The sequence below is a fragment of the Nothoprocta perdicaria genome, unplaced genomic scaffold, assembly GCF_003342845.1.
Source record: "Nothoprocta perdicaria isolate Ctin4 unplaced genomic scaffold, notPer1 scaffold_7, whole genome shotgun sequence".
Classification (NCBI taxonomy): domain Eukaryota; kingdom Metazoa; phylum Chordata; class Aves; order Tinamiformes; family Tinamidae; genus Nothoprocta; species Nothoprocta perdicaria.
This window is the reverse complement of record NW_020455976.1, coordinates 2,811,419-2,825,027: the sequence shown is the minus strand read 5'-3', so window position 1 is coordinate 2,825,027 and position 13,609 is coordinate 2,811,419. Positions and strand designations below refer to the sequence as shown.

Here is a 13,609-nt window from a genome sequence, read left to right as displayed (position 1 = left end):
CATCAGGCATTCCTAATCAAATACACTGATACTGATAAAAATAATACAGTTTTGCATTATTTTGAGATTAAAAATGGGAGCTTAGTATTTTGACGGTGTAGACATATAAGTAATATTATAGTTGACTTGCCAGGAACTTTTGAGTGTGAGGGGACACAGCTGCTCTACSTTCCCTAGAGCTGTGAGAAATATGTTTTATATCAAGGATGGCCATGGTCAAAAAGCAGCTCTGTATCAAAGATACTACTCTCTCAATCATKTAAATATAATTGATGCTCTCTACTTTGTAAACCATAAAGAAGTTCTTAAATTGCAAGCACTGTAAGATAAACTGGGCAATCTCAGAAAAATCTCTGGCCTTTCCATCTCCCTCTTCTATCCAAGTACTCTGTATAACAGAGATTAYGGATGATGCTAAAGGAGCCTGTTAGCTGGTGGAGATGGCAGGCAGTGCAATGTAGCTTGTCTTTGCAAAGTGCCATTTGGTTTGCCTGGGAAGTATCTTAAAATAAACTCATTATATGTTTTTAAAATACAGAATTTCACTGCACACAGAGCATAAAACAGTCACACGTTTCTCACATGTGCTGAACAAATGATAAGCACCAGAAATTAGCAGTATATCGTGTTTGTGAGAAACTAGTGTCTTGCCCAGAGTTAACTGCTACAGTAGTTTTGATCTTTTTACTGTGTGTTCAGCCTAATACATTTGTACTAACTGGTTTTGAGATATCATTGAAATTGCTCAGCACATACGAGCAAGAAGAAAACACACACTGAAAAAAAAAATTGGAAAATTAGGGAAACAAACTTAAAAAAAATATATAGAACTATTTGTATTATGACTTACATCCTGCATTTGTGCGTTGAAAAGCGTACATGAAGACAACTGAAAAGACTGAATCATAACCTGAGCAACACCCTGTGGACACAATGTACTTCCATGTCAGCATATAATAAAATATAATTCTATTCTTTTAAAGAATGAGACTGTGGTATATGTTAGTAGTCTACATTAAAAATATCATGGGTAATCACATAAAAGCAGTCTCTGACCCAAGGCATTCTACATATTCTACCATAAGACACCTGCACACTGCCTAGTACTTATCATTCCAAGTGAAGATCTTTCATTGTAACTAAAGATGTTTGACTTTAACAAAAGCAAATGAAGTCACTACAAAGAATATAAAAACACAGTTCTAAAATGAATTGCTTAAGAAAAGACAGAAACTTCTGAACTTCACTAGGGGGGAGCACTGTAGCCGAGTCAAATTTTATCCTGGGAAATCCTCTCTCGAACACAGCAGGTAACTGAATGAAGTTACCAACGTTTTCTACTAGGTCACTCGCATAAACATTTAACCTGTAAGAGTTATTCAACCCAAACCTACCCTGCTGYGATGTAGACTTGCTCTCTATTAGCAGTGGCCATCAGAAGAACATCTTTCCAAAATATTTTGCTACCTATGTCATATAACAGCAGCAAGGCTGGAGGCATGAAATTATGTAAGTCGTCTTTTAAAGTTTCCATACACCTACGCTTTGACATTCAAATAGCTACGTTTTACCTAGTCTGTTCAGCTGCTAGGAACTAGATGCCTGAGGCTTTTATTGTCTGTATTTTCTTCTTCTCTGCTTTTTGCTCAAAAATAACTACTGCAGCCTTTACAATTTAATGGATCTGTGGGATACTTACCACCCAAAAMAGCACTGCCATGAAACCAGCTGTGGAAAAATACTGTTCTTTTTCGGTACAGCATACAAAATATATTAAGCTGAAAAGCACAAACCTGGAGATACCGCTGTKCCTACATATCTAAACACTGTGTTCTTCTGGGAAGTGTTATGGGAGTGTTTGAAGAAAGAGCAGTATGTAGGGTTAGTCCGAGTTAAGTTTCATATTCACTCAACAACAACAACAAAAAGTGAAATTATCAAGCTGTGTGAATACTGCCGCTTTTTGCATTTTAGTAGCGGGAAGCTGCCGTTGTTACCTGAGCATGCTGGGTTTGGGCAAGCTCCTCTTTCTTGCGTTTCATGAGCTCTTTTCTCAGCTCTTTTGGTGCTTTCTCCACTTCATTTAAAACCTACAGTGTATATAAGCATGCAGAAGGTGGCGAAAAGAACACTTTCTCCACAGCAAGCATTTCTGTGAACATCGGACATGCAGTCACGCACCAGAGATGCTGGGAAGCGTGCAGGGCTTCCGTGGCAGAAAAGTTAGTTTAGTGAAAGGAGCTTATTGAAAGAGAAGAAACAAAACATGCTTTATGCATGCTACTGCAGTGCAGAAGGGAGGTACATGCCAGCTTCTTTTTGCATGCAAATACTGCCCAGTGCTCGCAGAAACAGCAGTCAGTTGCTTGAGTTTTCATGCAGCAGCTAGAATAGCTAGGAGTTAAGAAAACCACCACCTGCAGAAGTGGCATTTTCTGGAAGGATTCCTGGAAAGGTCTACAGAGGACGCTTATCTCACAGAAAAGGTTTGTGAAAAAGAATTGGAAGTTTATTAGAACTTCCACTGAAAAACAGCTATTTYTGAATTTATAGACAAATCCAACAGACAGTCAGATTTGTCTAGACAGCCAGACAAATCTGAATTTATATGATTCGCTTCTCAAACACACATAAGATTTACATAGGATATGTATTTAAATCTTAAAAAGAAAAACTGTTCACTTGTGACAAATTTTAAAATACAAAGCTCCATTTGTAAAAAGTATTTAATTACAATTTGCTGAAATGATGCATGTTGTTCATTTGGGGGCAAACAGAGCTAGATTAGTTGAAATTTTCTAAATATAACGTGGTTAATTCAACTGGCTGTGAATTTGATAATTTGCTGCTGTCTTTTATTTACCATGAAAAGTTATGATAATTCCACACTGTACACTCGTAAATAAAGCATGGGGACTGTCAGAGTCCCAGCTGCATTTTCCTTCAAACTGTAAATTGCCTTCTTAAGCTTTAAATACAAAAGTATGCACCCCAAAACAAATGCCTGTTTGTTTAATAGTGGAAGCAACATCAGAAAAAGGAGTCCAAACCACCAAATGATATTCTTATTTCCATGAAAGAACTGCTTTTAGCTCAGAGCAATACCCAAAATCCTTCCCGCTTCCCATGTAGGACCCAATCACCATTAAAGAGACTCAAAAATGCAAGAGGTTTTGCAAAAGAAGAAAAGTTATTACATATCAGTATATAGTTCAGACTGAATACAACTTTTTTTTTTTCTGTACTTCTGTACTAATACAGGGTCATTCTGTGCAAAAGTAGTGACAATACAGATGTTTAAAGAAATCTCTGTGAGACTAACTACTGAAGAAAACACTAGAACCATTTTTGTACAAGCAAGCACTATATCATTGATCTGAAAAAGAAACAAAGTAGCTTTCAGATGCAAAATCCATAACGGGAACACATCAGTTTCTCTTATTCTAATGCAAGCAAATTAACAGCAKGTCATCATTCTCAGATATCGCTCACTTTGTGTAGATTGCAATGGCAGAATTAACTGCAAATAATTTCAGTTTATTTCTCTCTCCTAGCTGCACTCTTTGACTTAAAAATAATTGATATAAAACTGTTGTCAATTCTTACAAACAAGTTCTATAATCTGAAAAGCATGTTTAATGAAAATTTAACAAACTAACAAAAAAATGCTAAATGAGAAATATTTCTCAGTAGCAATCAAGACTATATTCTTTTACTTTAAATTCTAATTAGATAAATATTAAGTGGTATCTGGATTCTTTTGCAGTCTTTAACAAATCATTTTTTCTCAAATATGATATCAAGATACCACTATCAATACCCATATCTTCTGTGGTGTTGTTGTTGTTGTCATCTCTTACCTCTTTTTTTTTGTTCTTCAACATGTTCTGGAATTTCGACAATTCCTTCTCCTGTTCTGCTTTGATACGTTTTGCTTCATCTCGTAACCGGTTTGTATGTTCCTGTTCCAAGCGCTCTATCGTCTGTTTCTGCTGTTTTTCTAGGTTTTCTATTTCTTGATCATACTGGCGCTTTTTACTCTGTAAAAATAATTCCATTTAATTTGGCATCTTCTTCAGAAGGCTAAATACAGTGACACAAGCTGGGCAATATCCACAATGCWGAAAATTTTCATTAGTAGCACAGAGTATGAAAACAGAGACACAAGAACCATAGAGGGAAAGCTGCTAGCAGTCTTCTACCCAGTCCATCAGGACAACATCATTCAGAGTATTAGTTTAACTTCAAAAAGCTACGTAGCTATTTCTTGGTACCAAAACAAAGAAACTCACTGTCATTTCCTGTTCAAAACGTCTGTACATCTGTTCTCGCTGCTGCAAGAGTTTATTACTTAGCTGCTGTTGAGCTCTCTGCTCTTCTTTCTGAAGTAGTCTTAGCTCTCTCAGCTCTTGACGCCTAATAATGAAAAAGAGCTYTTAAACACTGATAGGACAATAAAATGGGAAACTTACCAAAAACAAACAAACAAAATACGTTCGGTAAAGCTAGTTTTGAATTGATTTTATATGTAATTTTTAAAAAGATTCCAATTAATGAAAAATCTGAATTTAATTCCTAAATACTAAAGAAATAAGCCTGCTAACTCCCTTCTTCTATTTAAAAAGAAAACAAAAATAGCAGCTACATTTGAGACACTAAAAACTCTTTCAAAATTCACTGTTCAAAATGCTTACCGYAGAAATCGCATCTCTTCACTTTTTGAGTCATTTTCGGTAACTATTTTTGATGTGGTCACGCTCACTTCTACTCCATCAACAACAAATTTGCGAGTTTTCTTTAACGTTTTCTTTTGTCTTCTAGTTTCCTGAATAAAACATTGGTTAATTATTCCATGTTTAAATCATATTCTTTTTTACCTCAGTGTTGCTACAGTAGAAAAGAAACCCCAGCAGAAAATTGGCCCTATCAYGCTAAAAATATTGCAACCATATCAAAATCATGCTTGTGTACCTATGTCAATTTGGATTTTTAATTTTTTTTTGGAAACAGATGGTCATACAGATACTATCCTAGTATATCAGTGTAACAATAAAGTAAAGTTTATATTCTGAAATGTGCTTTATCTGGATAAGAACATTTATACTGGTGTAACCATATCAATTATAGCACAACCAAAACAACACAATTGCCAAACTGAAATATCCAGTAAGAATGATTGTTTTTATATGTTAGTCTACATTTTTAAATAAAATTATGCAATGAAATAAGAAAATTATTAGCTCCTCTGTTGCTACTTGCCTTGCTGTATAACTGTACAAAACACAGGCAACACCAGTGCACTTTAGAACATCTTGGTTTCTACAGATTCACATATTCCACAGTGCTATACRGTCACCAAATAACACTCTCCCACTTTCAAAGGTAAAACTCAGAGATTTTAGGGTCACAGTGATGTAAGATTTGATATAAAAAGTAAATTGTTGCTTATACTTACTTGTAAAGAGATTGATCCTGTCTCTTTGTTTTTACTGAGGAAGCTAGAAATGGATAAGTTCAAATCAATGCTGCTGTTGTCAGCTGCAGAACCAGTGCCTGAATCTGCATCATTTTCCTTTAGAGTCTCTGATTCCAGCTGCTGTAACGTTCCAGTACTGTCTTGATTATCTGTTTTGACTTTTTCCTCACTTTCTTCAGTGCTAACGCTAATACTGGGAACGGGAGCAAGTTCAGAATCCTCGGCTCGTTCATCATCTGCATCTTGAAGCTTATTCTTTACTAGTTCATCYGAAGTACTTTCTGAACGTCCTTTCTCTGGCTGAGTACTGTTTTTCTGGACAGTCTCAGGTCCACGTCCTTCTGAATCCTGGTCCATCTCAGCTGGTTTGTCCACTGCTTTAACAGGAATATCCTCAGTCTTGCTCTCTATTGCCCTCTGATCTCTGTCTTCTTTTCCAGAGTCTTGGATCTCTCTTTCCTCCATGCTACTTGTTTTACAAATACCCTCATTTTCACTTTCTTCCAGTTTCTTGTCTACTTCAACTGCTTTATCTTGGCTTTTAGACACTGTTTCTTCAGAGCTGATTATCTCATGGACATGCTTAGGCTGATTTTCCGTTAGCTTATCCTCTGTCTCAGGTACTTTATCCCCATCACTAATTTGAGTTTCACCAGTACTGCCTGTCTCCTCTTTATTGTCAACTCCATGGCTTATTAGTTCCTTTTCTTCCTCAGTCACTTTGTCCTCATTGGCTAGAATTTCTGTAGTGGTGTCTATCACCGCGACCTTCTGAGCCTCATCTTTGTAATCCTTTTGCTCTGCAGTAACATCTACATTTTTATTTTCTGGAAGATCTAGTCTGTTCTCCTTCTCTTCTTTTTCACCAGTTTCCTTAGAAAAGACTTCTTCAGTTTCAATGCTGTTTTCTGTTGTGGCTGCTATTATCAGTTTATTTTCTTCTGCCTGTTTATTTCCAATGTCTTTTTCTTTCTCTGTTTCTAGGTTGCATTCATCTGTTATTTCTGGTTTTGTAACCACATCAAGTTCTTGATTTCCTTTCTGGGGTTCAGTATCTTCACGTGCTTCCTCTACTCCTTCTGTATTCTTTTCAATTGCCAATATTTTGCCTTGCTCACCTTTATCAGTCGGCACAGCACCATTCTGCACTTTCACATTGACAACAGCAGTATCAGACATGTTATCTGCTGGTTTACCAAATTTATTRCTTTCAGATTCATCTCCAGTTGTTTTACCATCTGCAAATATACCGATGTTTTTCTCCTCRGCTGCATTACTTTCTGTTTTCTCCGAAAGAGATTCCAAGACAGAGGCATTCTGAGAAAGTTTGTCCTCTTCAGAGCTGGCAATACTAAGGTCAGAGGATGCACGCTTGTCTGTAGGTAACTGCTAAAAAAGTTAAAGGAAGAAAAATAYGCAATTATTCTCTAGTTTAAGTATAGCATAATTATATTAAAATACTTTTTAGACCCCTCTTCCATTTCCTTCAGTTGAAGGAAAAGGATCACTGTCAGCCCTGTTTGTCACATACTTAACAGAGTCYTTTGCAAAACACTTTGCTCCTTATTTTACTATGTCAGTCCCACCTACTGGTAGTTTGGATAGACATCCCTTCCTGGGCCAGGATGGCTATGTAGAAGCCATTTAGCTTGAGTTACTGAAGCATTTGTAAGATATAATATTAAGAACGATGCAATCAAAAGGATTACTTKCCTCTTCTCTTTGGTCAAAACATCCAAAAAAATAAGTTTGTTTTTTTCTTTAATCACTATTAAAATCTGTTAAAACAGTGCAAGTTCCCTGCAGGTATACATAAGTGGTAATACAGAAATAGAATAGAAATTGCTGTTGCTGGAATATGAATGAATGTTATCAGATCACATACCTACACAAAAGAATATACTAATAAACTATCATTTTAACCGTAATTGCCCTTTCAGTCTTCAAAGTGATTATGGTATCTGTCTATATTTACTGTTGGAACCCTGTAATTTGTAGATCAGAATTTTGATCTGCCATTAGGAACATACTAGGCCAACGTAACAAGCATAATTTTGAGCATAAATTTGCTACCTACCTTAAGGTCTTCCTGAATTAACATTGAGAAAACAATAATCTTAAGCTAAAAATGCATTCAAAAATATCTATTCATCTAAATGTTCCAGAAGCTTAATGTTGTTTGCCAAGAGGYAGTTAAAAGGAACACAAATAAATAAATGCATCTACTTCACCATTTCCTGAAGTGAGATGGGAACACACTCAAATGATACGTGGCACCAACTCACAGCTACCTGCACTTAGCCAAGTCCCCAGGGAAATTCACCCCTCAACCCTCCTGCACACTGAGAGCTTAGCAGCTAAATCAGCTTGGGCGGAGGATGCCTGAGGAGATGGGGACCATCCCACCAGCCCTGGAGATGCCGGTGGGAATGCAGGCCTGGAGTTGCCAAGCCTGGGGAGGAAGGGGAAGGGAGATGTACATCATGTGCACATCTATATTTGCTTTAACAAAACCCAGGAAGCAACTGCTATCACAGCTGGGATTGCAGCTACTGMATGCTCTGTGTTAGTGTTGATAGTATCGATATACTATCAACAGATACTTCAGGGTTCTGCTCCTTGAGCAACTGAGTTCATCTTAGCAGACTTCTACATATCGTTATAGTTATACAGATTTTTGTATCTTTAGAAGACATGTAATCTTTTCTTGATAAGGCATATTTGCTTGCTTTGGGATTTTTCCATGACAGATACACTATAAATATCACAAACTTCAATTACAGCATAATTTTCCATAATGATCTAATCATCATACACAAATATGCTTTTATTTAAACCTACAGATGGTCATCTAATCATATTAGTTTTAAAACATTTATATGAAAATGAGTACCTGATTTTTAAAAATTCATCTCACTATATACAGATATAAACAAATATACAGAAAGTTCATTATTAGCAGTTCTTAAAGAGTTAAAGTACACATTAATTTAGAAAATTTGTTATTTTATAGTAAGACATAGTAATATGTTTATTTATAAAATATGTAGTAAGAAATAGTATATTTATTTTATTCCAAGAAGACTTAATGAACTAGTGGGACAGAAATTTACAAAATGGAGTGCTCCACAGGAAAGAAAACAAAATTAAAACTATTTGCACATTTAAAAATGTAAATTTTAAACTGACCAGAGAACTTTCTGTTTCCTCCTCTTCATCCTCATCTTTACCATCTTCAACTTCTTCTGTAACCTCAGCTTTAGCTTCTGCTATCAATTCTCTTATTGGTTTATTGGAAGTARCAGTAACAAAAGGATGCTTGTGAAAATAAAAAGTATGCATAATGTTAAGTCCCGGCTCCATTGTACATGGTAAGAAAACTGTAATATTTCTCTGAACTTATTTCATTTTTTGCTGTCTCTAAAACATAAAGATTCTTGGTGTTAACATTAATCAACACTGTTTTTATCAAYGCACATTTTTTCTGTAGAAGTTTTAAAAACAAAACATTTGTATTCATATATATTATGATGAGTAGTTTATTAAACATATTAAAGACACAGATAATTAATTTATACTGACCTGCTTCACAGTCCAAAAAATAAAAAGTGAAATATTTTTTAAAAGGTTGCTTTTCCTGGAATTGCTTTTCATTTCTTATCAGTTCCACAGTTAAACTATTTCCCGACAGTTTATTGAGAAAAGTACTTTGCCTTTTGAATACTTTTTCGCAACACCAGTGTAAAATTCTACTTATTTATTTAAGAGAAGACAGCTCCCCGCTCTACTCCTACCCCTGCTGAGTGTTCTTTCTCTGTCCAGTCCTGCTGCTTAAATCCATTCAACGCATCCCAGGTATTTTGGTACACTGAACATGTGCTGACGTTAAACAGAATCAAATGTACCTAGTCACATCCAGTCTCGTTTGGCTCTTCTGCAGTGACAGCATTACGGAAGGCGGCTGAGCACTAAGCTTCTAAAGCACCTGTCAGCAAGTGACCTCTTACGTAAATAAGCATACACCTTCATCCATTGGAGCTACTGCAGTACAATTTAAATGCTCACACAAAGCAAACAGTTACATATACTGAAATAAGTAAGAAGAAATACCGAAGAAGAGTGAAATAAGTAAGAATTTGATCCTTATTTAAATGTTATTTCATCAGAATTTACCAAATAGGGATCAATTCAAACATGTCTAATATAGACTGCACATAAACTCATTTTTAAATTACTTAGGTCTTTATTGTAACACTGCTCTGCTTTTAAAGAAGAAAAAAGGAATAGCTGTGTTAACAATTCATTCTTCCTACCTGTAGAAGCTGCGCTGCACTCCACCTTGCATCCACGTTCTTTTCCAAACATTTCTTTAAGAAGTCTTTAAAATCTGGTGACCTACACAAAAAKCAAACAGGCTTGACATCAGATTGGAGTATAATGAAATATTCTTTTACTTCCACATKTATCTACATTACAAATCCATGTTCTCCTATCCACTTGGGAAAACAGGATTGTACATGAATGAAAAGACCAAGGTGATAAAAGTATCTTAATATTCTTCCATTACACATTACAATGAATGTCTTTTAAAATATTTTTTGTATGATTTTTTTAATTGATTTTTCTTTTTTTTTTTTTTTCATTTTGTCTTTAGACCTTTTACTGCACTACTAAAGAGCTATTTTATGTATATTTTAATGCTGAATTGTTTTTCAAACTTCTCAAAATGCGCAACATTCAGTATGGAAACTTCCATAGAGAACTACAACAAAAACACATAGAGAGAGCATGTAGCTAACTTGTGCATTAAATTAGTCCCATAAAGTTTAACAGGACTGTGCACATGAGTACAAATTAAGAATCTTGGCAGATCTCAAAGTCAAAATCTACAAACCAGGACAGAGGATAAGAATCTATCACCAAAATACTAACCATTTTGAAGGCTGTGCTAACGTAGGAGGATCAGATTTTGCTATTTTCAGAAGCACTCGCATTGGATTTAGTTCATGATGAGGTGGCTCTATCTGAGCCATTTCTATTAAAGTAATGCCAAGAGACCAAATATCAGCCTTGTAATCATAAGGCCTGTCTTTAGATGTCTCGCACATGACTACTTCTGGAGCCATCCTGCAAACAGAAGAGAATGATGCACAGAATTAGAAAAAGCAGCATGCATTTTCTTAGGAAAAAGCAGACTGCTTCACTGWAAACATTTAAGAAGCAAGTGCTATTCTTTTAATACTTAATAATTCTTTTATGAAGGTGACAATGTTACCACCAAAGGTGATATTAAAGCATTTGTTTTTATTAGAAGGTCAGCAAAGAATGMACTTACCAATACGGTGTGCCAATAAAAGAATCGCGTCTCTGTATCGTTCTTGTGTTTTTAGCTGATACTCCAAAGTCCGCTTAATGCAAACAGTAAAAATACTATTAACTTGGTAGTGAAGAATATATTGTATTTTTACATTTAACAAGGTTGATTTAAAATATTTTTTACAAATCAAACTTTCTACAGCATTAAAATTCTGAAATGAGATAAAAGTATTTTGTTTTGATAACTGAGTGCTGAAACACATKTCTTAACATCCCTAATTGAAGATATTTAAGAAATGCTATATCTAACCGCTAAGAAAGTAATATCAGCATTAAACTGTGTGGGGCAATACAGATGTACATATTTGGTGTAAGGACAAATCGATTACATTATTTTTATCGGTACATTTTTTTCTTTAACCTATGAAGGATTTCCTCAGAAATGGCCTATTAACCCACTTTACCAATTTGACAACTTACTCAGTTTTTGATTTCAGGATTCAAACTTTCCTACAGGGAGATTTTTGTGCTGTCACTGTTTTCTACCTCACAAGTTTCTTTTCACCTAGTTTATCATTTTATATTAAAGATTTGATATCTAGCATATTCACCCTTGATATAAGATCTGACTAAAAATCAACATAACCTTTGTATTACTATTATTCATCTAAAAAGCAGTACATTTCTTATTTAGAAAATATTTAGAAAAAAAGACAATTATATTTAAGTGTTATACATCTGTTCCAAAAGCAACATTTCTTAATGAAGATCTACTGATTAGATCAAAGGGATAAAATAGCCATATGTTGCTGGCTTTAATCTGTACAAAATGACTTGATGGGCTCAACACTTGAGAAGTCTAATTTTGCTCTGGAAAAAAAAGTCAGGATTAAGAGAGTTATTTGTTGAAATACAAAGTCYGAAATACTGATAAACTACAGAATCTAAAGACATAAAAATTATCATGAAGATAACACACAGTGAGAYGGATCTACTGGCCTTTCACATATTTATAAAAGAAAGATTTGTTTTTGTTGTTGTTGTGTATATCAGAAGCAATGAGTACAGACAGGTTAAAAAAGGTAAGCAGCTCCTCCAATGATGCTGTACCCTTAGGAATTATAGTTAGCAAAACTGCATGTATCCATTAAACACAGTGCCTTAACCGTCTGCACAGTGCTAAACATCAACCAAGCTTGGCAAAACCTTAGTATAGTTCCAGTCCACGTGAGCTGGAAGCAGGTCATATGGGGCAATTAAAATGAACAGAAACAAAGGAAAGCCTCTCTGGTCCTAAAAATCTCATGGTTTCTCTTTCTGTAGTACTTATAAATTAAAGAGAATAGCTCCACTAAATTATTTATTATTATCTATTTAGCATGTGAGTCCACACCTAAGCCTCAGGCTTAGCAGAAAAAGAAAATTACCCATACTTTGCAAAGGAAAAGATAGGCCCATGTAGGTATTTTAAGTACAAATAATAGTCTTGAGCAAGTGAATCTATGCAGAACACAGACACACTAAGAGATCAATCTAGCAAAAGAGATGCTTAATTATTCTCAATTTTTTAGCAGAGATGATGTATTATACCTTAACACCTGCCCGTGCACCAGGACTGTGATCAGTAAAGGGTAGGTAGTAAATATATTTAGTGAATCTGGACATACCTGGCTTACCTTTAAGAAGAACATCTGTGGCAGGCTGGGAGTTAGACCTCCAGTTAACTGTGGTGATCTTTAGATTCTCTGTATATTTATCCTCTACATATCTTGAATTAAAAGCAGTAGCCTAATCCCAGGTGCCACAGAGAGAAGGTTTTGGAAACCTGAACACAAGCTGCCATGTCACAGAGCTTGTCACTTGCACAGCCACTGTAAAGGCTGACAGCTTCTGCACATTTGTCCCTGAGGCAGCCCCGATGCCAATGGATCAGATAATTGTTATMTTTTCCTAGCTGAATGAAGGAATATTGTTCAACCTCAAGCTGGGAAGTCTTTGTGATTCCCCACAGATTCATGGATTCCCCAGCACATCAGAGGGAAAATAGGGATGCTTGCTTAAATTCAAATACTAGGAATCAACAAGAGAAAAYTAATCCTAGTTTTCTTCCAGATTGTACCATCATAGTATCATTGCAAAGATGAGCATTTAAGAACATTACTTCTATATACACAGAAATAATGGAAGAGACAAAATGATTAAGTAGTGATTTTGGTGGGGTARGGATGTGCATTTTGAAGTTTATAACAAATTTGTCAACCACGGTTTGGATACTTTCTCAAGCTTTCTCTCTTTTTCATAGTAACAATATTCGTGAAAAAAGATCATTCTTAGAATTACATTTAAATACATATATAGTAAACCCTGTCAAAATACAGCCTAGAGAAAATACAATTATATGACTACCTGCAGTTCTGGGGAAGAGGTTTGATGTTTTGCTTACCTAGCTTGATGTCTCCGTCTAATGTGAAAAGAATATTGCCAGCTTTTAGATCTCTGTGGATGATCTTATTTTCATGCAAGTAGTTCAACGCTTCTAGTGTCTGCCTGCACACGACTTTGATCTGTGGCTCTGTTAAGGGCCTCTCAAGCTCTAAAAGAGAGAGAGAGAGAGAGAGAGAGAGAGAGAGAGAGAGAGAGAGAGAGAGAGAGAGAAATACATACAGCATTTTTGCACTTTTATGCCCTTATTTATTCATAATGATCAGCCTAGAAGTAAATATAAAAAATAACTAATAAAGCTGACAAGTTCTGTATACTTTGTATTTGAGAAAATAATTCTGGTTCAAAATTCTTATTCTAGCTAAATTAATAGCA

At 35.4% G+C, this 13,609-nt stretch overlaps 1 protein-coding gene across 3 annotated transcripts in view; it reads right to left on the bottom strand.

Moving 5' to 3' along the window:
- Window positions 1–13,609, bottom strand: part of SLK (STE20 like kinase) — a 43,755-nt gene that overhangs the window by 7,301 nt on the left and 22,845 nt on the right. For 2 of the 3 annotated variants that reach the window (XM_026050544.1, XM_026050545.1), the window contains exons 4-12: window positions 13,236–13,385; window positions 10,812–10,884; window positions 10,409–10,603; window positions 9,790–9,871; window positions 8,666–8,794; window positions 5,456–6,865; window positions 4,695–4,825; window positions 4,293–4,416; window positions 3,861–4,040 (exon numbers count right to left, since the gene is read on the bottom strand). In XM_026050544.1, the coding sequence (XP_025906329.1) occupies window positions 3,861–4,040; window positions 4,293–4,416; window positions 4,695–4,825; window positions 5,456–6,865; window positions 8,666–8,794; window positions 9,790–9,871; window positions 10,409–10,603; window positions 10,812–10,884; window positions 13,236–13,385 (2,474 nt within the window). Of the gene's footprint in view, window positions 1–1,810; window positions 2,091–3,860; window positions 4,041–4,292; window positions 4,417–4,694; window positions 4,826–5,455; window positions 6,866–8,665; window positions 8,795–9,789; window positions 9,872–10,408; window positions 10,604–10,811; window positions 10,885–13,235; window positions 13,386–13,609 lie in introns of those variants that run through there. The other variant, XM_026050546.1, reaches the window with a different exon arrangement.